The sequence below is a fragment of the Typopeltis vanoorti genome, chromosome 3 (assembly GCF_054136105.1).
Source record: "Typopeltis vanoorti isolate ZY-2024b chromosome 3, IOZ_Tvanoo_1.0, whole genome shotgun sequence".
Classification (NCBI taxonomy): Eukaryota; Metazoa; Arthropoda; class Arachnida; order Uropygi; family Thelyphonidae; genus Typopeltis; species Typopeltis vanoorti.
In genome coordinates, this window is record NC_143551.1 from 142,924,235 (window position 1) to 142,951,205 (window position 26,971).

The 26,971-nt window shown below is 34.8% G+C and overlaps 1 protein-coding gene across 2 annotated transcripts in view; it reads right to left on the reverse strand.

Moving 5' to 3' along the window:
- Nucleotides 1–3,083: 3,083 nt before the first annotated feature.
- Nucleotides 3,084–26,971, reverse strand: part of LOC150108623 (dnaJ homolog subfamily C member 21) — a 308,358-nt gene continuing 284,470 nt past the window's right edge. For both annotated transcript variants that reach the window (XM_090416082.1, XM_090416083.1), the window contains 3 exons: nt 12,597–12,739; nt 7,617–7,695; nt 3,084–3,457 (listed from right to left, as the gene is read on the reverse strand). In XM_090416082.1, coding sequence (XP_090272208.1) covers nt 3,278–3,457; nt 7,617–7,695; nt 12,597–12,739 — 402 coding nt within the window. In that variant the 3' untranslated portion in view covers nt 3,084–3,277. The remainder of the gene's footprint in view (nt 3,458–7,616; nt 7,696–12,596; nt 12,740–26,971) is intronic.

Below are 26,971 nucleotides of genomic sequence, written 5' to 3' on the forward strand. Positions count from 1 at the left end.
TTCACTTGGTTAGAGTATAATAAATTTAGTTTAATCCTTTATCCAAGTGTGAGCAAACAAAGTTTGCGCCTGAAAGTATCTTCAGGACTGGGATAAGGTGGTACAAATATAAGTATAAGGAGACAAATGCTTCTCTGACCACAATCCTCAGTATAGGTGCCCACTCAAGATATTCTTATGCCTAAATGAAGACTACGTATAGCTTGAATCTGAGAAAACGGATTATATCACTAATTAAAACACTTTTCGTAAAACTATTCGTTAAGACTTTGTTAAGTACGATTCGAACCCTGAGATTAAAAGTCAGCAACGTTATCCAATCGAAGTGACTAATAAAAGCATGAAGAGAACTGCCGAGTACACCGCGAAGACATTTATATCTAAATTGTACAGTGGCGACCCGTACATAAGCACTGCGACATCCTCAAGGAAAAAATGAAAAATTTAAATTTTGTTTGTTTATAAATAATAACATTGCTTACATTATATAAATGCAATACAGCATATTAAAGCTTATGTTTTGACATTGATTGAATAGTTAATAATTGGAATTATTCGATTAACGTTTTAGATTATGAAACAGATGCACTGCGATCTAATGCTGATATTCGTTTGTGCTTGTCATTGCACGTTACGTCATTCCCACACTGCCCAAACGGCAGTGTATTTTTAGTATCCTTACGCAGTTATTTCTGTGGGATATGAAACGTTTATTATTGGTGCATGTGCGCGGTGAACTATTTTTTGTAAATCTTATTTTATTTTTTTAAAATAACATTTATTTATTATGGATAAAAGGCTGAATTATGACAAGTGTCACTGTTGAAAAAATTAAAAGAATTATATTTTTTCAATTATCGTTACACGAAACAAATGCACTGTGATCTAACACCGATATTCATTTGCGCTTGTCATTGCTATTGATACGGAACTTTTATTATTGGTGTTTGTTCTGAATGTTATGAATACTTAATACTACTGTTTTTTGCTACTTAAATTGGAGCTGTTTCAATGTTCTGCCTCTTCTCCTTTTCAGCAGGTCTTCCAACTATTGGGTTTCACTGTTTATACACTTTAGTTATATTGCCAGTAAAGCTAGCTATATATATATATATCTAACCACTGAGACTGACATATGAGCCGCTCACTTGCCAAATCGATTAACTCCATAAAACAAAAAGTGGAAAAAAGTGATAAAATAATATACAGTACATTGTTTTTTAAAATTCCTTTTAAAATATAAATTCAAATAAATATTGTAGAATGTATTATTGCAGATGTAGCTTTTATCTAATGACATATAAAATGTATATAAGATAGAATATCCTTGGGGTAATCATTATTATTATTACAATTTTTGCTTGACTAAGGGAGTTGATCAATTTGGCAAGTGAAAAAAAGTAATAACATCAAATTCAGTCTTCGAATTATTTTTTTATTACAGAAAAACTTCATCATCATACATTTTTTATTAAAGATTTTTTGCAAAAATGAATAACTGTTCTGTTACTGTTACAATTATTATTAGTTTGTTTAAATTGATTCATCAACAACATAAATGATGTCTTCTTCGTCAGCTGTATTTGTGGTCTGTCACGTCGATTTGTTCTTAAGTTTTTATAATAATCATGTTTAATAGGATGAATGAATTTCAACAGGTCCATCATATCTTTCCTCTTGTCACAAAGGCTGGTCTACATTTTTCAGACATAGTGGTCTACCTCCTACAGATTTTCTTATATTAATGGCATGAAATTCTGAATCTTCGTTAAAGTCATATTTGAATTGTATAACGTGGAGTTTCAACCTTTCTAATTTTATCCAGTGCATTTAGTTAAGCCAATTTACTGGTAACCCTGTAACTGTTACTTTTCTGTTAATGATACAATTTTCTGAAGTATTTGTTGAGTCATTTGACCCACATTAAATGGTGCTTTCTTTTTACTAGTTTTGATTATATTGTACCAATCATTTGGTAAAAAAATGTTATGAATTTTTTTCACATGTGACTTGATAATGGCAAAATTTGAATCGTTAGGCAAATAACTATGTCCACTTACCAAAAATTTAATTTCAATTGACTCAGCTCTTATTTCTGTACTTTGAACCAATTTCAATAAACAGTTTTGATATTTCTATTTTATCCGGTACACAAATCTGAATAGGTTATTATTTTTTCATAATTTTTAGCACAAGTCTTTATATACTTTATTAGGCATGATGAAATTTCCTGAGACTTGTGAGATCTTTCAGTTTCTGTCCAAACGAACATGTGGAGCTTGGCAGCGAACGTGTTACTTATTTTACTTTTTTTGGTAATGTAAATTGTTGCAATAATGCAATTCAAATGCAGAAGCACTAAACAATTTACCATTATCATCAAGTACTTGCTTCTGCGTTTGAATTGCATTATTGCAACAATTTACATTAGCGTATGGAGTTAGTTAGATTGGCTTCTGAAATAAATTATTATTCGATGGCCAACAAAAATTTTGTCATTTAGTGGTGTCAATGCTTATTATTAGGGAAATTTATTATGAATATAAAAAGTTAGGAGTCAATCAAGGGCTTTGACACTGAAATTTAAAAAAATTCAAAAAGTGGAGTTAATCGATTTGGCTTGTGAATGGTTCATATGTCAATGGGTTCTGTAACCTCTTGTGGATGCAAAGTTAGGTTAATATAAAAACTTATTTTAATGTTAGTTTTAATGCTATTCCAACCTGAGTGGCAGAGATAGTTTATTTAATGCATGTGACTATTACTAAGCAAGAAGGGGGTGGTCTAAAGAATGGGAAGAGAAATAGGAAGAAAGGAGTTGAGAGTATAAAATTGGAGCAGAACCTCACCTTCTGGTTGAAAAGAATCACCCCACACTTACTTCTTTGACACTAAAACTCAATCATCTTCCTGTCTCTTTTAAATCCTATTCCAGTCTTAATCATCTCTCTCTCTCTCTCTCTCTCTATCAACTTTACAAGGCAACCTATTTATTTCTCACTCTTCTTCCTTTCACAACTCAAATTCTTCTACCTAGCCCTACCACTCAGGCATGAATGCTTTCATCTCTCTTTAAAAAATATCATAATAAGTTATGGAAGGATAACTATAATTATACATATAATGTATATGATGATCAATATAATTAATAACCATGGGCTATGCTGGCTTCAAATGGAATGCCTATCACAATTCATACTTTAGTTTTTAGATTTATTTACACAACTTTTATTTTTTATTTACATTATATAGAAATTATCTATTAATAACATCAACATTATCTATTAACTTTCTTCTTTCCTTTTTTAGTTATTTTATCTGCTATATCAGTTTGGTAAGACTCCTGTCTGCTTTTATTCCCAGCAATATGTATTGCATGGCCTGTAGTTTTCAAGTGATCAAAGAGTTTATTTCTGGAACTGAACACTGCACCACATTTTTCACATTTTTTCCAAGTCTAGGGAATAAAAGCATTAACAATTACTGTAAATATCACTACTAAATTTTATTTTATATTAGATGATTCAATATTATATTAAACCATGATTTTCAATCTTATATATAAGATATCAAAGAAATAAAAAAAACAATAATTCTATGTAGGTAATATTTGGTTAGCAAGACTTCCTGGGTATAGTTACCAACCTGCAAAGCCACTAAATCTATTAATAAAACTCAGATGTTGTTTTTTCCCTAGTCTTTTTATACATTTTCACATCCAAATTTATTTCAAAAATTTGAAGTTTAATTAAATGTGTATATTCATATTTATTTTATTATTATTATTTTTAAGCTGGCCCGGTTGGCCATATCTGCTCTCCAGCCAAGAGGCTGCGGGTTCGAATCCCACTTAAGCATGGATGCTTATGATTGTCTTCCACCTTCATACATTAATTCATACAAGTGAATAAACATTTTTCCAACCTGTAACTTTTCCCCACTACTAGGGTAAAGGCCTCTCCCATTGCAGGAAGGTTGGGTCTGCAATGGGAGAGGCCTTTACCCTAGTAGTGGGGAAAAGTTACGGGCTGGAAAAAAAAAAGAAAAAAAATCACATTATTTTATTACATAAATAAGGAGCCAATAGACTTCATTTTGGCGATGTAAACATTATTTAAATTAAGAGGATAATCCCCTTAATTTAAATAATCACATTCTTTTATGCTATGTTTCTAACATATATTTGCATCCCTTCTTACATTTTTTTGATTATTTACAAATGTTTAATTTTTATACTGATTTTTCAGCTTTATTAAGTCACACTCACACACACACACACACAAAAAATTATTTTAGAAAATTGATTTAGAAAAATGAATGTGTCATTCTTCCACAATCATTTCTACTGCCCACATAGCTATAAAATTCCCTAGGATTTTCTTTGGATCTTAGTGACAATCTCTTCTCATATTCCAGTTTTGCCTTCCTCCCCATACTGGTCACTCTCCTGGCCTGTGTCTTATATTCTTCGTGTATCTGCCCTCCACCTCTCTCCTTATATCTTTTCCATAAATCTCTTTTTCACGTGGAATACAGCTTACTATTGCTGCTAACAAATATCCTTTCACAATTTCCCAAGCACTAATGATATCCTGGCCTTCCAATTCGGCCCTCCATGGAACTGCCCCTAGTTGATACCTATTATATCAACTAGGGGAAGTTTAGACTATTATAATCACCTGCCTTATAATTCCACAACATTCCCTTTTCTTTGATACACATGCATGTCTATTCATCTTCCAAGTCAAAATCACACAGTCACTCTCTCTAACTGGTGGGAGAGATGTCATCTCACTTATTATCAGCTCTTCTGATGCTATGACCAAATCCAAAACTCTTGAACCTCTTGTTCCCTCTATTACATGTTGCCTAAGACATTTGTTCCTCAAGAATTCTAAAAATTCCATCCCCTTATTACTATATGCATTTTCCTCTTCCAAGCTTATACTGATATAGTTAAAATCTCCCATAACAATCATTCTTCTTGCATTTGCCAGACTCAACTGCCAGAACATCTCCTGCTCCCCACTCTCTGTGTCCCTGGTTTATAGCAACACCCCACTAAACATCCTGTCTTGGCCACTTCTACCTCACACCATATGCTTTCAAAACCATTAATGTCACTGCCTTCCAAAGCCTCCACTCTTAGAGGACAGAAGTCATCACTTATCATAAGCAGTACTTCACCACTACATTTTCCTTTCCTATCCTGCCGAAAAATGCTGTACCCTGTTATTATATCATCCGGCAATCATGTCTCAGAGATCCCAATAATCTTTGGCCAGACTGATGCTATCAGTGCCACCAATTCATATCCTTTATTTTGGATATTCTTGGCATTAGTATAGAGCAGTGTTTCTCAACCTTTCTAAGCTCAAGAACCAGTAAAATGCCTAAAACAATTCTACGGACCACTATGTAATTTTTTTTTTTTAAATGTATGTGGGGATTACCAACATTTTGAAAAAACTGTGCCTTTTTAATTTTAACATAATAAATCTAAAAGCATGTTTGGAAACATAATTAATTAGTTGGAAGTAAACGATTAAAAGTGTATCAACACTGAACAAAGTTTTAATTTTTATTAAACAAATAAAGGTATCGGTTTCCGATTTGCTGTGGGCAAATGAACAGGTATAACAGCGCCGTCCTGCCGAAGACCCCATTTATTTGCCCACAGCAATTTTATATGTTATCCCCATTCATCTGCCCACACTCATTAAGCTCACCCCACAACTTTTTTAGAGCCGTTGGTATCATGGGCAAATGAATGGGGAATGTCAGTGGCATACAGCTGAAACCTTCATTTATCTGCCCACAACGAGTTTATCTTTAACCCCATTCATCTATCCACAGCAACTTTTATACTTGATATGTTATCCCCATTCATCTGCCCATACCCATGAAGCTACCCCACAGCAACTTTTATCTTCATGCACTGGGAAAAATGTTGCTCTTATTTTACTCCATTCATCATAATACTGAATATAAACTTGACACCTAGATTCCATCATGGATTACATCCCTTGTCCTGTCCAAACCATTCCCTGCATATACCCAAAAATTTCACTCTGAACATCCTAAAAACATCAATGCCCCCCCCCCCCCCCCCCCCGTCATCCACACTTCTGGCCGATACGAATCGCTTTATTTCCCTTACGAATTTTCCATGACCAGCCAAAAATTTTAAGACATCCTGTTATGTGAGGTCCTTCCCGATATCTATAAACAGCCCAACCCACGATGACAGTCACAAAGTGCCATCCACGTGGTCGGGTGCATTTTCCCACCAGCGACTGTATGCCATACATACTGTACGCATGTGATTTGTACTAATAGTGTTATGATGGCGGTTTTAATTATGTACTTCCTATTTTATCCAGAGACACAACATTGGTCATCGTAAATCTGGCAATTCATTAATCATATGGTGGTTTTATTTATATCTGTGCTGCGTGTATTCGTGATGTTGTGATATGTGTTTCTGTATAATCCATGACCGTACGAATATTGTTGTCTGCATGCGACGGATTCGGTGTTCTCAGCCACATATTCCCGCAATCGACTGTTTAGCGATACGGAACTGCGCTAATGAGCAGCTATCCTCATTGCCAACAGAGCTGAGCCTCACTGTGACGTCACTTTGCATAACTTTTGTTTCATCCCCGATTTTGAAAATGGATCAATTCCAAAACCAGTAACGAGAATAATCAGAAACTGTAGTCCAAATAAATAATACAATATAATTGTTACTACTTACTTTTAATGAGATGGTTCAGCTTCTTGGCCTTTGCAGAGTTGCTGGATATCTGCTCGATTTTGGTTAACTTTAGTTGAAGGTCGGTACACACAAGGGCGATTTCTGTATTTTGTTTTTATTTGAAGGAGCGATGAAAATCTTTTCTCACAAAAATAGGTTGTAGAAAACCGCATGATGATTTCCAGTGCTTCTTCAGATAATTTGGGAAATTCACTTCTCACTGAAGACTCACGTCTGTGCTTTAGGTATTTTCACCATTTGGCTCTATAGCCACAAAACATTAAATATATTCCTAAGCCACCTGAACAAACAACACAAATGTATCCAATTTATCATTGAGATTGAAAACAATAACTCTTTTCCTTTTCTAGACACACTTGTTACACATCTTCCCTTAGGCCACCTTTCATTCACAAACCTACATACTGAAACCAATACATACACAAAAATTCATATCACGATCCAACACAAAGACAATGGGTTTTCAGCACCCTCAAATAGTCCTAACAATTTGTCCCAATGAGCAGGAATATGAAATTATTAGCCAAACATTTATAAAAAAAATGGCTAAAAAAAAAAAAAAAAAAAAAAAAAAAAAGTTTACAAGATCCTCTATGATAATTTTTTTTTTTTGAGGGTACATATTAAGAAACTGATGATGAGAACAACGATGGCATTTACTAGCAGTAATGACTTTAAAATTACTTTAAACATTTTCATCTAATGGGTTAAAAATTTGTTCTTTGTTATATAACATGATGCAATGCAAATTATTTATATGCAAGATTTAAAAAAAAAAAAAATTAAAGATGAATATTTCATAGAGCATACATTTCTAAATAAAATTTATACTAACCTCAGTTTGTGTACTATTTATATTTTCATATTTTGAAACTTTGACTTCTTTCGACTTTTTGCTTTTACCTTTAGACACACTACAAAAGAAAATTATCAATTTACCCTGTTATTAAATGATTATTATGTAATATGATAGAAAGGGAAGAAAATATTCTGGCCATCAATTCTAATTCACAATAATCACTCAATATATTGATTTCAAAACTTCCCTTTAAAAGATTGCATATTTGAAGATTTAATTAGATATTATATCACTTCAAGAACTAAAATTTATTTTAAAGTTACTACTCAATGTTTTGACCATTATGTATCCTCAACAGCAAAAGAGCATAATTAAGTAGTTAATGTATTATCTGGAGTTCTGCTTCTTGTAAGTAGAGCTAAGTTGATATCCAGGCACTTTTTCCTTCAACACATACCAGAGTCCTATTCTTTACACAAACCTGCAGTCCTGATGATGTCAAAATATCTAAAATAATGATATAATGTTTTATCTAGAGTCCTTATACAGAAGGTTGTGTGGAATACATTGAATTTTTTTATAGTTTTGTAAGAAGAAAAACTTTTCCTATTAATCTAGAAGAGAATATCAGTCTTGATTATTTGGGTATTGATGCCAAATGGTGGGTGAGGCTGATGGCAGACTGATCAGATGAGAGTTCCCATACCCTTATGCTTATCATACCATACTTCCTATTAAAGTTCAGTTGATGCAGAATAGTAATATAGGGGCAACAGCTTTCTTTCTGGTAGCTTCTGTGGCAGGTTTCCAGGTTACTATATAAAAGACCATACTTGCCACAGCATAGAAATCTGATATCAATATCATTCTTACATAGAAGAAGCAAACTGTTTCTCCTGATCCCAAGAATTTACAGTTTGCTAATATCTTTAAAGAAAATACTCCTATGCAACTCATTGTGACAGTATCGAAAAAGATAATAAATATCATTACTGTTTTACTTCCAAGTAACCAATGTTCTAAAAATTTTTTGAGAACTTTCAGCATAACAGTTTTATTTGAATTACTACTTAAAAGATGATACCCCTGCTCCCATTTTGACTTTTATTAGTATTGTTGTGCTATTCTTTATATCAAGCCATTAAAAGTGATGTCTCTTCTACGTGGGTCATGTGGTATCTCTATCACACAAAGAAATAGCCTCAGGGTAGAGCCAAAATTCAATGTGACTAGAGTCCTCAAATGTTACCTCTCTTAAAATCCCAAGAAATTTGTATTTTTAGACTGCACCACTTGGAATTATTAGATTAAAGATAATAACTCAATCAAGAAGTAAGTTAGAAGATATACTCATGTGACCTAGGGTTGCAATCGTAGCCTTAACCTTACTCAATTAAATTCCTGCTCAGATCCATAATAAGTTTCACAAGCAGTGCATCGAATTCTATACACATACTCATATTTAGTTAATTTCAAGCAAGGTTTAGTAGCTTCTAAAATTACAGTTTACATACATGAACAATCATCACTCTAAATAGACACATTCTAATCTAAATCAATTAAATAGCTAAACTTCATCAGGTATGATCTCTGAACATAATTTTCCTCAAGTAATTCACACACAAGTTAATAATTCTTTAACATCTAGATCACTACTAAATTCCATTAATTAATTTCTATACTAACAACTGGTAACTTTACGCATTCTTCAACATACAAATATTCAGATTCACTTAATTACTATTCATTCATGACTTTCCATAAAACACAATTTTCTTCAGATAATTCACACACAAGTTAATAATTCTTTAACATCTAAATTGCTACTAAATTCCATTAATTAATTTCCACACTAACAACTGGTAACTTTAAGCATTCTTCAACATACAAATATTCAGATTCACTTAGTTACTATTCACTCATGGCGTCCTATAAAACACACGTGCTATAGTCCTGACCTATAATTGTATCTAAATCCTTCACTAACAAAGGACTCATATCATCACACACTCAGATTACATTCATATAAATAACAAACTTTACTTATCTCCACTCGGTGGTATCTCTAATTTTCTGCATCTGTTTCAGTCTATCTTCTGTTTCATTAGGACACTTCTTTGTTTCCCTCAATCTACCCTGGATTAACTTCTTCATAGTAATTACCAGCCTAGATATTGGGCGCATGCTTCTGCTGACTTTTTAACGGCATGGTCTGCCATTACTTTCTGGGAATCTAAGACAGGGTTACCCGCGGTAACATCGTCCTAGTCTAGAGATATCGTTCGGCCATCCCCGAACCAGCACCAGGCTAAACCTTCATTACTCGAGGAAATCCGAGAACTCCACACGACGAAAAAAAACCAAGAGAGTGTGTCGGGGGGTGTTCTTAACCCTTTGATATGTTCACCCTATCAGGAAAAAAAACAACAAAACTTCGCTGTTCATCCGGCACCTCGATTTCTTGTCACATGACCTCATGACGTCCGTTCTCTCCTGCTTGTTTACCCCACGCGTCAAGCACACAACCGCTCCCCCTCCCCGAACTTCAAGCTCATTTTTATCTTTCTTTTACAAGTTATTCTTACATTGAATTTAATATCAACACAAAACCACAACTCTCTTAACCTACACTTTATCTCTGGCAACTATGCTTTATACACATCCATCCAAATCCCCCCCCCACTTTTTTATAAAATCCTCCTTGAGCTGATTAATTATCTCTTTCTTCTTAAATCAATGTATTCAATATTTTCTAAATTTCACAACGATACCTACTTAGAAACAAGCATGTTTACTTAATTATTTTCTAGGGTTTTTACTTCTTTGCTCGTTATACCATGATAAGTGGAAATTTAATATTCTTAACTTATCAGGGTATAACAGTATGTTTGATTAAGGGTTTCACTAGTTTGACAACTGTTCAGAGAACTGGCTCTAACAAACCAAGTAGAAATCCTATGAGGGTAAAAATTCCTTTCTGAATAAATACTATAGAATCATATGTATGAAAGTTTCATTTTACATAGATGAACTCTCAGTCAGTGCAAGATCACAAGTATAAAAAAAAAGAGAACCAAAAGGGCTCATACATTATACTTCATTTGGTATTAAAAACAATCAAAAACAAGGATAATAAATACCCAAGAAGCAAAACAGTGTTTATATGTGAAGAAATCCCATGAGGTATTCATAATAATTTTAACTGCAGAAGTTATGTTACTAACATCAATTACAAGCATCTAGAAAGGAAGGGTGGGGGAACCAAAAGAATCAACTGTTGTATGTATATAGCCAGCTTTGAAGCAGTAGCAATCTCACAGGCAATGAAAATGTTTGTGTGCACACACACGCATCATGTGTGTGTGTGTGTGTGTGTTGTGGGGGGGGCACAGATAAGTGATAAACAATGCAAGAGCTCATATTCTTTGGTAGTGATGTATTCAGTCTCGCATTCAATAACCATGTGTTCATAAAATCAGCTCTTCTGCAAATTCCACCCCATCATATGGAATCCAGTGAATTTTCTCTGAATTGCAATGAAAAGCAGTAAAGACAACGGGATTGCTTAAGCGTCAAAGCCAAACAACTCTGCATTCCTGAAAGGCAGTGTGGACCAACTGAGGCTTCTAACCTAATGTCCAATTCTCACTTTCATGCAGTGCATGCAATGTCTGTACACCTGCATGTGATGTGTCAGGAAAGAATTGTTCCACAACAATCCACTAGATACTGAAGGAATGAGGATGGGCTGGCAATTTGGGACTTAGCATACCAAACTGTACTCCCTATTGGCTTAAACCCAAATACACATAATAGTACAACATGATGAGATTACATGCCAGCTGGAGCACTGCCTGATTAAACACGGTATCCATTATTTTTGTCAGGGAACCAGAATGAACAGTGAAAAGTACCAAGGGACATAACTGAAATCATGGAGACAAAGAAGACAAAAACAAGTGAGATCTTACTAAAAAATAAGTACAGGATGTTATATTAGGACAATATCAATCAAAGAAAGAAAGGAGTAGCAATAGCATTCAACACCAAACATGAAGATAAATGTCTTGATTGGAAGTCAGTTTCAGTAGAGTTATGTGGGCAACCTTCAAAATGGAGAAATGCACAATGAAACCTATTTGTGCATATGGTCCCACAGAAGATTCTCCTAAGGAAGAAATGGAGGAAATTTTTTGAGTTCTTAGAACAGACATTAACATAAAGAAAATGTAAAAAGTGTTCTATGTTCGAGATCTAAACACAAGGCATACAGGAACATTTGGGAAAATGTGGAGAAAAGTGTAAGGCTAATAATAATAGTACACATTTGCAGATTTCTGCTCAGGACACAGAACAGTCATTTCTATCACTATCTTACAACATAAAAATGTGCAAATGTCCACATGGAGAAAGGAACAAGAAATTAAGAAAGGCCTCAGTGACTATGTCATTGTTGATAGTGATATCTTCATGAAAAGAAATGGACATCTAAGTGTTTTAGCAACAGAGGAAACTATGAATGTAATATGCTTATGCATGAGGTTAGATGCATAAGTCAGTCCAAGAAGAAATATCTGATCTTGTATGGAGATTTTTGGATATTATCAAAGGTGGGGAAGGTGAAGTGTTGTCTTTCTTGAATTCAAGTTGACAAGATTGTCCTCACCTGAAATATGGCAAGGAGATAGGTGTGTTTAATGCATGGAATACAGATATGCTTGTAGCTTGGAATATTTGAGCAATGTAAAATTTGGACAATGAACAGAGGAATAAGGAGTACTGTCATTTTACCACAGAGCAGCAAAGGATAGTCAGTCTAGTATGCCACACTATTATGCATGTGCATATACTGTTTGACTTTTTAGTTCAGTACCATAATTAAACATAATTTAAATAGTGGGGGGGGGAATACTGTTTCTGTAATAATCAACCAATAATACACATAACATAACAAATCAAGTTGAATGATATTTAAAACATTTTTACTTCAACAAACATAATTAACTGACTCAATACCTTTTCATTGTTGGATCCTCTTCAGAGATATCCTTTTGTGTGTTAACTAATGGTGAAGATGTTGTGCTTCCCACTGAAGTTTCAGTACTAGCCTCTGCTACATCAATTTTTCCATCCAATAATCTCTCACTTTCAAAGTCATCCTAGATGAAGAATGAAATGTATACAAACATGTATGCATTTAAGAAATTGTATATTTTGCTCATATTTTACAAAATCTTGAGTGATATTTCACAATGATACTTCAGATATATAAGCAATCAGCAGACAGGAAAAAAAAAACCCATAAATAATAAATATATCTATCTATATATACATATAAATATATATATATTTTTAAATGTGGTTCCCATTCACGAAAGGTGATTATAAACATGTACTATATTTTGTACCATGGGTGGACTAAGTTTTTTTTTACCATTACTATTTTTTTACCATTTTCATCAATTTTATATATTTTTTCTGTAATTTTAAAAAAATATATTTTTACACAGTCTGGAAACCCTGCTCTAGAAGACCCTGCAAAGAACACTTCAGGCCTCTAATAAGAAAGGCAGCGGTCTCACACTGGGTGATGAAATTCAACTCCCATTTAATACACACACACACACACACACACACACACACACACACACACACACACACACACACACACACACACACACACACACTGCATGGAAAGAAGTCAATGGACACCATAGCATGAAGAATATACAGCCAGCCATGACATGCATCTTAATAAGATGTAGAACCTCCTTTTGCTGCAACAATGCACTCCTATAGGTATGCACTGCAGCAATCCTACAGGGCATACTTTCCACAAGCATACGACAGTAATCAATGGGAATTTTGGACCATTCTTCCTGTAGGCATATAATGAAGTCCTGGACTGTTGTGGGATTGGACATAGGGTATGTTCATGTTGAATGAGATCAAGGGCACTCCAGTTCATCCCATAGATGTTTAGTAGAGTTAAGATCAGGGCTCTGTGGAAGCCAATCAAGTGTGGTGATGTTCATGTCCACAAACCACACAGTTACAGCAGCAGCAGCCTTATGACATGGTGCATTGTCTTACTAAAAGAAACACCACAAAGTAATAAGCATTGCATTGTCCAGAATGTTCAGGTACCTCCCAGAGTTCAATGTTTGTAGCACCAAAAACAAATTTCTAAAGCGAATTTCACCTCTGAATTTCATAGTTGGAGTTATGTGCTCTGGTAAGAGATGTTCACTGGGCATCCACCACACCCATCAATCTGCTCAGTAGAGGGTGTAGCGTGATTTGTCACTCTATAACAAAGCTTCCCAAGCTTCCACATCCCACTGTACACACTCTTTGCACCACTGAAGATGATGCTGTGTTAGTTCGGGTAGTGTAGGACTTGCATATTGTGGTCCTACCATGGAAACCCATGTTGTGAGCCTTGGTTCTGAATGTTTTTATCAGATCCGTGCTCCAGTCGATGCCTGTAACTATGCATTCAACGTGCCGAATGCTAGTTTTTACATATTATCATTTGTTGCACCCTACAGTCACGTTCAGTGAGTGTGGCAAGTCCACTGTGGGTAGCACTTGCAGTTGACTCCCTGTGCTTCCATCTGATTGGAAGCACAGGGTATGGTATCACTGATTGTTGAGTTGGAATGGCCCAATTTGTCAACAATTTGCTGAACATATAGGCCTACAACATGGCATCCTATCACAGTGCATCTTTCAAACTACATCAGTTCCCTTCTCACAGCTTATTTATTTTATTTAGCATATGGCTCAGACATGAAAAGTTACATCACATTAATCTTTAATATATATGAATATAATAATTAGACATATGTACAATAATAAGACATAATACAGTCATAAAAGACAGCCACTCAAGAAGGCTACAACTGAATGTCTAGGTTAACTATCCTGTTGACTGCACTTGGTGTAGCATGGATGAAGTCTGACAGGTTTCCATTGTATTCTCACAGCTATTTCACCTGGACACATTTGCATTGACTTAGGAACATCATATTCCTCCAATTTACACTGACTATAAACTTGTTACATGGCATGATGCACCTTGCTCATGGGGATGTCCAAGCAGCATATATATATATATATATATATATATATATAAAATCCACAAAGGCATGCCTAACAGTATTCTTAAGAGCATTAAATTCCCTTCGTACATTCTTTTGCATTTTGATATGGTGCAACAAGTCAAATATAAATATAAAAAGCACTCTGCTGTATGTTGAGGTACCTGTGTTAATACGTGGGTGCCTCAGTACCCGTGTTAATATATGGGTGCTATTCCATCTGCAAATAAATACTTCAATATATTGAGCATCAACTTGGAAAAACTCTTCAATTCCACTTCTCAAACATTTCTAAGTATGCTCATCCTGATTTAAAACATTCTAATTGATCAGGAGACCTTCAGCCCAACAGCCAAGAATACTTACATAGCCTGCTAGGGAGCACCATCAGGACTTTTAGGAGAAACAATAGATTCTGCGCGTCTTCCTCATTTACTGTGTGAAGTGACTGTGTGCATGTGTCTTTATTTTGAGTTCCTTTGAAGATGGCAACGTGACGCTGCCGAAATATTGGAAATATATATTAAAGTTTAATTTATATTCTAGTGTACATTGTTAATTCCTTAAGTTAATTAATAATCATGTATAATCAACGTATAGGCCTTTCTACGAGAATTCTAATTGATCTTATTCTTTTTTTTACTTCAACATTATTTGTTTTATGCTTTAGGACAGCGCTTCCCAAACTGTGGCCCGCGGCCCCCTTGGGGGTCGTAGGTTTTGTTGAGGGGGGTCGTGATATAACGAAAACAAATTTAAAATGTTTTAAGACTATGTAGATTTTTTTTATTTTAAAAGAAACGTATTCAACTTTTATTATTTATTATTTCTTTTTTTGTTATTTTTTATATTTTAATGGAAAAATTCACACATTGGTGTTGGTTCACAAACTTTGCTTCCTGCGTATTTCGGCGCTTAATGAATATTAGTAAATATTGCTTATTCATATGTTTCATTTCAAAGCAGTGGTTAATTGTATTTACTTCGAATGCTCTCCAGGGAAGCTCCAAATCTTCCTGTCCCTTTCATCACGCGTTCATAATCAGGGACTGTTGATATTGACTTTATATACGTATCTAAACTCATTTTATATTATCAATGTCATCTGAGATAGTTTTCTGTTACCAATAAAAGTTTCGCATATACTTCACACATGAAAAAAAGCTTAAACAAGTTCATGTGGAGAGATAGTAACTTGCTTGCATTGGTAAACAACACCCCTCCCTAATAGCCACTATACTGCAGAGGCAATAAAAATAAGTACTTTTATTATGCCTGTGAATAAGGTAGGAGGAGGAGTCTGTGTAATATATTTCTCAACAAATAGTGCAATTAGAGACAACTGGAATAAAAACACACTAATTAATAAATCACATGTCCCCTCATACAGAAACTATGCTATATAGACTAAAACAAAACCATATGTTGCATGGGCAAACACGCTATCTAACTAAAAACTATTGTTATTAATTAGATGCGTGTGAGTTCGATTTCCCAAGGCAGCAATAAAATTCAACCGAACGTGTTAAAATTCGTTAAAGTGTTAAAACTAAGTAATATATATATATATACATAATGAATGTTATGGCAGTTTCACATATGGAATTCGGTTGAAGAGAGTTAGCATTTCAACTGAATTGTCAGCTATGCTTTTATCTTTCGGTTGCGCCATCTTTTGTTAATACTGCACCAATCATATGCACGTTTTAATAACCTGCCTTTGCTGTCTGTTTCGCGTTAAGCTTAATTACCGTAAAGGGAGAAAAGTCACAAAACAGAAAAATGTTCCTGGTCCGGGGATTCCCTTATTCAGGTAATATTCACTAATTTCATGTTATCGGTAAGTGGTGATATTATTTGATCTATTCTACGTAAAAAGTTTAACCCTGAGATGGATAAGTAGCTGATAAAAAATAAAAAAAAAATCCTGTGAACAATCAGAAGAAGCAGAAACAGACTCAAAAAAAAAAAAGGACAGTATTTCATATTTTCCAGAACAGCTCGCATCATCTTCAGAACCAAACGGTAAGCAGCAAAAAATGTAACATATGCATTTGATTTTTGCAATATTCACTGTGTATGTTTTGTATTGAATATAAATACAATAAATATTATAATAATATATCTCTCTATTACGATATTTTTTCCGAGGGGGGGCCGTGAAACATTTTAATTTTTGCAAAGGGAGCCCTGACATCCAGAAGTTTGGGAAGCACTGCTTTAGGAGATGTTCAAGATATAGTTATTTTTCCCAATATATAAAGATTTAAAAAAAATTGAAATTTAATGGATTACTTTATTTTCAGATGAGTTTTAGGTGCTGGCTGCTAACAGTACAACTCTCCATAGAACATACTCCATTTCTTTTGCTAACTGTAGTCAGTTACAATCACTGAATAACAAATGACATCTCTTAGGCCTGCATTCATCATTAAATTTGCTAGGCAACTGATTAATTGCCCATACATGACTCTGAGAGGGTTAAGGACCTCCAATGCATGGAGTTGATTAAAAAAAAAAAGGAAATGACTAGCATCAGTAAATTTTCAGATCAGTAAACTTTAAAAAATATATATGTATGTCAGCAGGGTTACTGTGAATTAAGCTAAATAGATGGAAGGAGACCTCCACATCACTTATAAAAAATGCAGAAAAATAACTGGGATTCCTGACCCAATGTCCAATCCTCATCTTGAACAAACAACGATATGCTACAATATGGGATAACAAAATTAGCTATTATAATAGATGCAGAGATAAGTGGTTATACAAAGTCCCCCCCCCCAACTCTTTATTTTATCAGAGAACTAGGGGAAAATAGTAAGCTATCATCGACATATGCAACATTAATGAAAAAGATAGAGATAGTAGAGGAATTATAAGAATGCTATAGTAACATAACTGGTTTCATTACTGAGATTAAGAAAACATCTAAGGAGGAAGTAGCTACTGTACTCTACATGAAACATGAAGATAAACTTCTGGATTGGTGGTTGATGAATTTTTTTTACTATTAGACAGAGCATCTGACATAAAGAAAGAGAAAAGCTGGTTCTTGTTGGGAACCTAAACTCAAACATAGAGAAATATTTTTAGGAAATTTTTGAGAAAACTTAATAATAATGGTAAGGGTTTTGGACAGTTAGTAATTACTAATACCATTCCAACATAAAAAAATGTATACACTTACATACCAATGCATATTTTTCTTTTCCCATGTGCTCATTACATTTTGAAAATATTCATCATAAAATATTAATACCAGAATCACTTATATTTAAAATTTTTATCTGTAAAATTTTCCATGTTTCATAGCCATTGTCAATACAATTATAGGAACAATTTAATCATGAATTTCTTGAAAATATTAATCCAATGAACCCAAGATTCAAATTTACCCTGGAAGTAGAAAACAACAATTGCCTTCCTTTTCTGGATGTTCTCATTCTATGTCAACCAAATGGTAATTGACAGTTCTCAGTACATAGAGAACCAACTCATGCTGGTAAATACATTGATTCTAACTCTCATCATCACCCTTGTCAGAAATATGTGTAATCAAATCCTTAGTTGGCAGAGCTCATAAAATTTATTCTACAGATTCTCTTCAACAAAGAACTGTTTTTGTATGCCATATGTTGAAGGACTTTCAAAAAAAAAAAAAAAAAAAAGCAAGATTACTTTGAACAGATTAATGTACCAGCTGCTTTCCATCCAGTTCACAAACTTAATACATTCCATATCTCACCATATCCTCCTAGTCGCTTTCCATCCAGTTCGCAAACTTAATACATTCCATATCTCACCAAAAGACAAATATCCTCCTCTATCTTATCCTGGAGTTTACAGAATCCCCTACTCTTGTAGCTTATGTTATTACGGACAAACTGGTTGTTCTGCACAAATTCAACTTGAAGAACATCACAAATACATTTCTCTTAAAGAACCCAACAAATCCAGTTTAGCAAGCCATGCTTTATCTACAAAATACAGGATTCGTTGGAACAAAACCAAAATATTACACAGTTACTTTCTTCTGGAAAGACTACAAAGAAAGCTGTGAAGCTCATATTCACAACCGAACATAAACAAAAGTGATTGCCTAAAACTTTCTCAATTTTGGGAAGTTATATTAACTAATACTTACCATTCATGTGTTCCTTAAATTGTAATTATATTTTGCTTATATTTAAATTAATTTATTGTAATTTATTTTGAATGCAGATGGAGCTATTCTCCTGCAGCCTATAGTGAACATAATATCACATGCTTTCAATTAAATTGTTGTTCATTTTAGAGTTTTCCTATAACTGTATTAACAATGACTATGAAACTTAGCCAAAAAAATAAAAAATTACAAATAAAAATATTAAACATAAGTGATTCTGGTATTAATATTTTATGATGAATTCTTCTGCTTATGTCTCGATTTTTAGATGAATTCTGAAAATATCAAAGTCAAACATGAAATGCAGAGTCAAATGTGCAAATGGTATTGTGGAAAATAAAAATGAAAGGTTTCAAAAAGAAAATACTACTCACTGAGTCAGAAGCATCAAAGTAAAAAAGTTAAATCCAAAAGCAACTAAAAAGTCATTCTGCAAAGTATATCCTTAATAATTGTTACCAAGGTGACAAAATGTTTTAGAGGAGTGTAAGACAGTTTAGAAATTAAAAAAAAAAAACACTAACTGTAATATGTAATGTTAGAACTATGTTCCAAACAGCAAAGACACCCACAACTTATTATTAGAAAAATAAGGTGATATAAAACAGATATTTTAGGAATAAGTGAACTGAAGTGGAGAGAGTTTGGAAAAGAGAACAACAGATGGAACAATACTTTACTCATTCTTCTTGTTGAGAGGCTTATACACTGGTTAAACATGATAAGTAATATTTAAGGAATTGACAGCGTATACTAGAAATATAAATTAAATAAACTTTAATATATACTTTCCGATATTTTGGCAAACATCACGTTGCCATCTTCTTGGGAACTTAATACAAAGACACGTGCACACAAGTACTACATAGCAGCAAATGAGAACTGAAGCTAGGAAGCTAACGTTTTCCTAAAGTCCTGATGGTGCCCCCCTGGCGGGCTATATCGGTGGTTCTTGGTTGGGCTGAAGTTCTGATAAATGTTTCTCAAATTTGGGGCAGTCTCATGCATCCAAATTTGTTGAGGTTTGGCATGTTCCTAAGGGCCAAGGCTGATTCCATGAATAGTCTTTCATACTTGAACTTGCTGCGGTGTATGACTGTGGCGAGTATCCAGAGCATGGTCTGCAAGCCCAAAGTGGCTGTACTGGTGAAATCGGATGTAATCCTTGTGTTCTGAGATTCTGATATTTGCTGTCCTGCCTGTTTGGCCAAAGTAAGACAATTTACAGCTGCAAGGGACCTGGTATACACCAGGTAGGTCTAGGGGAAGTGGTTGGTCTTTAGTGGAGCGGATAAGGGATGCCAATTCTCTATGTGGTCTGTAACAAGTGGTTAAGTCATGTTTTCTTAAGATTTTGTTGATTTTTTCTGCGGTGCCTTGGATGTAGGGAATGGTGATGGATTTAGAGTAATCTTTTTTGTGAAGGGGAGGGAGTGGTAGGTTGTGGATAACTGGGTTCAGTATTTTTTTTTTTGGGGGGGGGGGGGGTAGCCATTGGCTGAGAAAGTGTCACGGATGTGATTAAGTTCAGTGGTTAGGGCTTGATCATTTGAACAGATTATTTTTGCCCTGTTGAATAATGTCTTAATAACTCCATATTGTTGTGAGGGGGGGGGGGGTGATGGGATTGTTGGTGAATGTATCTGCCTGTATGGGTGGGTTTTCTATAAACTGAGAAAACCAAGGTTCCATCAGGTTGGCAGGTGACTAGTGTGTCTAGGAAGGGGAGGTTATTGTTTTCCTCTTTTTCCAGGGTGAACTTGATTCTAGGGTGTTGGTTGTTTAAGTGTGTTAGGAAGGAGAGGAGTGAATCCGGGCCATGTGGCCAAATAGCAAACACATCATCACCGTAGCAAAGCCATATGGTAGGTTTTTGTGGGGCTGAGTTTATGGCTTTCTCTTCAAAAGTTTCCATAAAGAAGTTGGCCAAGGGTGGGGAAAGCGGTGAACCCATGGCTGTCCACTCTATCTGTTTGTAGAATTTTTCCTGCCAAACGAAATAGCCTGAGCTCATTGTAAACTGAAATAGGGCTGAGATATCGGGAGGAAATTTAGCTTGGATTAGCTCTAGGGTTTCTTTGAGGGGTACATTCGTGAATAGGGAGGAGACGTCAAAACTGACTATTATGTCATTATGTTGGAGTGTAAGGTTTTCTATGCTGGCTTTGAAGTGGGCTGAGTTTTTTATGTGTGTTGGTGTGTTGCCAGTATAGTGTGAGAGTGCTTTGGCTAAATGCTTGGCTAGTTTGTAAGTGGGGGAATCAATGCCATCCACTATGGGACGTAATGGCACATTTTCTTTATGTATTTTTGGGAGCTCATATATGCGGGGGGGGGGGGGGGGTCTAGAGTTATAGGGTTTTAGTCTGTTGGTAACCTCCACAGGCCAAGAAGTAACCTTCTTAAGGAGCCTATGGAGTTTTCTAATTTGTGAGTTGGTGGGATTGTAATTAATGGGGAGGTAAGTGGATCGATCTAATAGTAAAGCCTTGAGCTTACCTGTGTAGTCATTAAGGTTGAGTACCACAGTGGCATTCCCCTTATCTGCTTTGGTGATCACTATTTCTTTGTTTCTCTTCAATTCTTGTAGTGACTTGTATTCACTAATAGATATGTTGGATTTTGGAGGTTTTGCTTTTTTGAGAACACAGGCTACATCCAATCGAATATCGTTGGCGATGTGGTTTGAAAGTTGGCAAATTCCGCGTTCAATTTGGATCATTAATTCCTCAGCCAGTAATTTCTTAGGAGCCATGGCGAAGTTGTGACCACGTGACAGAGCGTTGAGTGCTTCAGGCTTCAAGATAACTGAAGAAAGGTTCACTACAGTGTTGGTTTGTAGTTTAGGTTTGGACGCCGAGTTCTTTATTAATTTATCAAACTTGTTGATATGTCGGCTCCGTATTCGTTCGAATTCTTTATTAGCTGCCGTACACGAGATGTCATGTAGGACTGACCAAAGCTTGTGATTAAGCGTATGTGAAAGCTCATTCTCTAGTGCTAAAATAGCTCTGTTTATGTCGGCTAGGGAACCGCGTGTAGCGGTAATTTGCTCCCGAAGTAAAGCTTGGCTTGCCCGGTTGTAGATACGGAGAGCTTTCTGTGAGACGAAGCGGTGTTTAAATTTTTACACAGTTTGGGATAACTTGATTATCCCGGCAGCATTTTAGGAATGCCAGACGGTTAAGTTGTCTGGATAACTTAAGCTTCAGTTTGCCATAATGGCGGGCCTTGCGTGCGAAGTAATCTCTGTGGATGATCATTATTCTTGTTGAGAGGCATATACGCTGGTTAAACATGATAACTAATATTTAAGGAATTGACAGCGTATACTAGAAATATAAATTAAATACACTTTAATATATACTTTCCGATATTTCAGCAAACGTCACGTTGCCATCTTCTTGGGAACTTAATACAAAGACACGTGCACACAAGTACTACATAGCAGCAAATGAGAACTGAAGCTAGGAAGCTAACGTTTTCCTAAAGTCATGATTGTGCCCCCGGTGGGCTATATTGGTGGTTCTTGGCTTTTGGGCTGAAGTTCTGATAAATGTTTCCCTAATTTGGGGCAGTCCCATGCATCCAAATTTGTTGAGGTTTGGCATGTTCCTTTCATACTTGAACTTGCTGCGGTGTATGACTGTGGCTTTCTTCCATCTTATTCTGTGGCGAGTATCCAGAGCGTGGTCTGCAAGCCCAAAGTGGCTGTACTGGTGAAATCGGATGTAATCCTTGTGTTCTGAGATTCTGATATTTGCTGTCCTGCCTGTTTGGCCAAAGTAAGACAATTTACAGCTGCAAGGGACCTGGTATACACCAGGTAGGTCTGGGAAGTGGTTGGTGTTTAGTGGAGCGGATAAGGGATGCCAATTTTCTAAATCACATCCGTGACACTTTCTCAGCCAATGGCTATCCCCACCCAAAATCCAAAAAATACTGAACCCAGTTATCCACAACCCCCCCCCCTTCACAAAAAAGATTACTCTAAATCCATCACCATTCCCTACATCCAAGGCACCTCGGAAAAAATCAACAAAATCTTAAGAAAACATGACTTAACCACTTGTTACAGACCACACAGAAAATTGGCATCCCTTATACGCTCCACTAAAGACCAACCACTTCCCCTAGACCTACCTGGTGTATACCAGGTCCCTTGCAGCTGTAAATTGTCTTACTTTGGCCAAACAGGCAGGACAACAAATATCAGAATCTCAGAACACAAGGATTACATCCGATTTCACCAGTACAGCCACTCTGGGCTTGCAGACCACGCTCTGGATACTCGCCACAGTCATACACCGCAGCAAGTTCAAGTATGAAAGACTATTCATGGAATCAGCCTCAGCCCTTAGGAACATGCCAAACCTCAACAAATTTGGATGCATGGGACTGCCCCAAATTTGGGAAACATTTATCAGAACTTCACCCCAAAGGCCAAGAACCACCAATATAGCCCGCCAGGGGGGCACCATCAGGACTTTAGGAAAACGTTAGCTTCCTAGCTTCAGTTCTCATTTGCTGATATGTAGTACTTGTGTGCACGTGTCTTTGTATTAAATTCCCAAGAAGATGGCAACGTGACATTTGCCGAAATATCGGAAAGTATATATTAAAGTTTATTTAATTTATATTTCTAGTATACGCTGTCAATTCCTTAAATATTAGTTATAATACTTTACTCACATATCTAATGAAACATATGAAAGAGGAGTAGCACTTAAACTGAGTGAAGAGACAAGTAAATGCTTGTTGAGATGAAAGTTTAAGTAATGAAATAACAGTTGCTGGATTATATTCAAGATAAATTAAATGAACCATTATACAGATTTATGTACCAAAAAACAATAAGGATCTTGAAGAAAAATAGGTCAAGATTAAAAATAAAAAAGCAATGATTATATGACATGTAAAAGGAAAAAATGAATAAAATAGAGGAAGAAACTTTTTCCATTATGATAAAGAATCGATTTCAAATTTTGGAGAATGAGAAAGTAGAAGGCAGGAATAGAGAAAACCCAGAAGACACGATTGAAAAAAAGGGAGAAAATGTCAAGATAGTGTTTAATTAGGTGGTAAAATATTGTTTAGCACTAAGAAAGGAAATAAGAATAAAGAATGATTATCGAACAAGACCTAGAAACTAATAAAGGTGTGAAATTTTTTTTTAAAAATTTTTTCTAAACAGAAATGAAAAATGATGTTTGAAAACATGAACTCTCATAGGATTAAAGAAATTCACTAGAAAACTTATACAGAGAAAAGTTAATTTTAAAAGATTATTAAGAGAGAAATTATGTGACCAGTATGGTAGAAGCCGCAGAGAAGTCAAATAACAATGGAAAACTGTATGAAGTGAGGAAAATACACCCTGAGAGAAGAAAACACAAAAAATGCAATAAGGGATAAAAAGGATATGCTACTAATTGAAGAGGACCAGATTGTTAAAAGATGATAGCACTCTAATGAGATTTTACATGTAGAAAATAATAGATATAACACAATAATGGAAGAACTCTCTAAAACTATGTATTTAAACATTACATTAGAACCAATATCTAAAGATGAAATAATGAATATAATAGAGAAGATGATAAATGGATAACAGCAATGATACTATAACATAAATGCTTAAGATAACTAAAAAAATTGCTACTGATCAGTTGCAAGGAATTTTTAATAGAGGGTAGAGAGTAAAAAGATCCCCAGACAATGGAAGGAAGCAAATAACGATAATAACAAAGAAAGGCAATCTCATGTAAAAATTGGATGAGAAATCAGTCTACTGTCAGTACTGAGAAAATATTTTGTAAATTCTGATAAACAAAATTAAAAATCAAAGAGAAGAGATATTATGGCAGAAGCAAGCTGGATTTGGAAAAGGTGGAAGTAATATAACTGAACAAACAATAAAGAGAATTTAGAATTCCATGTATGCTTAAATTTAAAAATTTGACATATGACAGGACCTTTTGAAATGACATTACCGATAGTTATTGGAAACTATGAATTTCTTGATAAATGTGAAAAATGTGTGTGTGTGTGTCTATATATATATATATATAAAAACATATATAAATTAAAAGTAGTGTTACTTCACACAGTAAAACAACAAAACAGCTGGAGAGAAAGACTGGTGTGAAACAGAGTTGTGATATGTCCAGATTACTTTTCAACATAGCTGCTGTTTGGAATATGAAAAGGGTGTTGCAAGTATAAAAAGAATGAGATGGAATTCCACCTGGGAATCTGAACAATGCAGATAACAATTTTAATATAATCAAAACATCAATATACAAATACAATCAGAAGACCTATATAAAACAGCTAAAAAAGTAGATTTGAATATGAATAAAACAAAACCATGTAAACTGAACAACAGATGACCAACATACAGTAGATGTTATTTTATACATAATTCTATATAACTGGAGCTAATGTTGATACTGAAAGTGGAAGTGATAAGGATATAACAAAAAGACTGACAAAAGCAAATACTAAATAATACTGTGTATGAAAAGCATCCAAATATCATAATAAAACCAAAATAACGATCTTCATTATCAGTGTGAAGGCACTGATAATGATAATTATTATATGGATCAGACAAGTAAATAGAAACAGAAAATTAAAACACTAAGTAGAATCAATAAATTGCATGCTCTTGCAGAATGAGCTTCAGAGGATAACAGTTACTCATCCAAAATTTTTATAAGAAAAAAAGAAATAAAAGCATATTTCAAACTATGTTCTAATATGGAAACACAGACAGAATTGCGTAGATGTGCAGATACACACCTATTTGTAGAAAAACATATACAGGTAACCCTCGCATAACATGGATGTTAGGTTCCACAGAAATGGTGTGTTATATAAATCGCGTTATGTGAGACTCAGATCACATAGAAAAAGTAGGGTTATGTTCCGAAATAGTTTTTATTTTAATTATATAAACAACAATGACATATCCAATGAAAAATAATTTTATTTCATTCACGTAATTCATATAAGATAAGAAAACATATAAACTATGAAACAAAATACACAGTATAAACTTATAAAAATACAAATTGTATGTAAACTTCATTGCACATAATGCATAAATGTTTTAAGCAAAATAAAATAAAGTGCATAATTTAATTGTCATTACTGTCTTCAAAACGAACATTTTGTAGATGTTCTTTATTTTCGAGTGGCCTGACATTGTCATCACATGAAATTAATAAATTAGTTTAATCCTTTATCCAAATGTGAGCAAACAAAGTTTGCACCTGAAAACTTTCAACATCTTTCTCTAAATCCAGAGTAATTTAATAAAGAGTGGCACACCGTTTGGCAACTCCTATAGGTAAAGATGACCTCACCATTGCTTCTGCCTGGTATCTCCACTTCTGGGCCTGACTCCCACTGAAGAGACCTCAATAAAGGTCGAAACTAGTCTGGGTAGAGGCCCTTCCCTTAATGCATATTATACATATCCGCAAGGAGATGTGTTTTGCATTATGGAAGATACTGAGATAGGAGTGATGGTAGCTTGGTCCACCTTTGCTACGAGTTGCCTGGTGTTGTACTGCCTTACCCCAGTCCTGAAGATATTTTCAGGTGCAAACTTTGTTTGCTCCCACTTAGATAAAGGATTAAACTAAATTTATTATAGTCTAACCAAGTGAAAAATAAACTTTCATCACTTGAAATCTCTTGGACATCGTTTGTATAATTCTCACTGCCTATTTCAGCTGGTTTAGTTATCAAGAAGTCAGTAATAAGACCTTGCTTACCACCATGCTGCAGTTTTTTTATTAAGTTCATAATATGGAGCTAAACAAATATCCAGTTGTCCCATGAATTTTCTGGAGTGTCCCATTGATGGATCATTATCTGTAAAATAGCTTTCTAACTTTCTTGCCAAGTCCAGTCCTTCTGCTGATTTCTTTAAACTGAATTCTTTAACGGATTCATCACAATCAGAATCTTCGGCAGAACTTTCCCCCACACTTGGTTCGATGTCATCTACTAATTGCACCGTACCAGTTCCTCCTCATTTAAATCTACTTTCCAATCATTTAATTCACTAATTTCGTTTTCAACCATATCACAAAAGCCCGCTAAGTGGT